A 720-nucleotide genomic window follows, 5' to 3' on the forward strand; every position below is an offset into this window, starting at 1 on the left:
TCTTCCGATACATCTGCCACCAACTGAGAGTCCCCTTCTTGGCTTCTTTTGCAGGTCACGCAGTAGCAGAAGAGGAAGCCAGAAAGGCCCATCAGCTCTGGCTTTCTGTTGAAGCGCTCAAATATTGCATGAAAACGGCCTCCGGGGATAGTCCCACAGAACCGCTGGAGAGCGCAGTGAAGGCCATCAAAGCCAGTTGCTCTGACAACGCGTTTACAGAAGCCTTAACAGCAGCTCTCCCGCAGGAGTCCCTGACACGGGGGGTGTACAGCGAAGAGGCCCTCCGAGCCCGTTTCTACACGGTCCAAAAACTGGCAAAGAGAGTGGCTATGATCGACGAAACGAGAAACAGCTTGTATCAATACTTCTTGTCTTACCTGCAGTCGCTGCTTGTGTTTCACCCTCAACAGCTGAAGCCGCCCACCGAGCTCAGCCCCGACGACCTCGACACGTTTAAATTACTGTCTTACGCTTCGTACTGCATCGAACACGGAGATCTGGAGCTGGCGGCTAAATTTGTCAACCAGTTACGGGGAGAGTCAAGGCGAGTGGCGCACGACTGGCTGACCGAGGCTCGGATGACCCTAGAAACAAAACAAATCGTGGATATCTTGACGGCGTATGCCAGCGCGGTGGGGTTAGGAACAACTCAAGTGCAGTGAGGCAGGAACGTCATTTCGGAAGTGGTTCAGCAATTGTTTGTGCTGGAAAGAAATCCCA

General features: G+C 53.2%; 1 protein-coding gene across 1 annotated transcript in view; it reads left to right on the forward strand.

Annotated features, from left to right (window-relative positions):
• IMMT (inner membrane protein, mitochondrial) overlaps positions 1 to 720 on the forward strand; it is a gene marked incomplete at its 5' end in the record, with an annotated part of 18,749 nt that extends 18,029 nt beyond the window's left edge. Inside the window, one exon of the mRNA XM_009869927.1 lies at positions 55 to 720. Within this exon, the coding sequence (XP_009868229.1) occupies positions 55 to 662 (608 nt within the window). The remainder of the gene's footprint in view (positions 1 to 54) is intronic.

Source organism: Apaloderma vittatum, unplaced genomic scaffold (assembly GCF_000703405.1).
Source record: "Apaloderma vittatum isolate BGI_N311 unplaced genomic scaffold, ASM70340v1 scaffold6805, whole genome shotgun sequence".
In the NCBI taxonomy this organism is placed as follows: Eukaryota; Metazoa; Chordata; class Aves; order Trogoniformes; family Trogonidae; genus Apaloderma; species Apaloderma vittatum.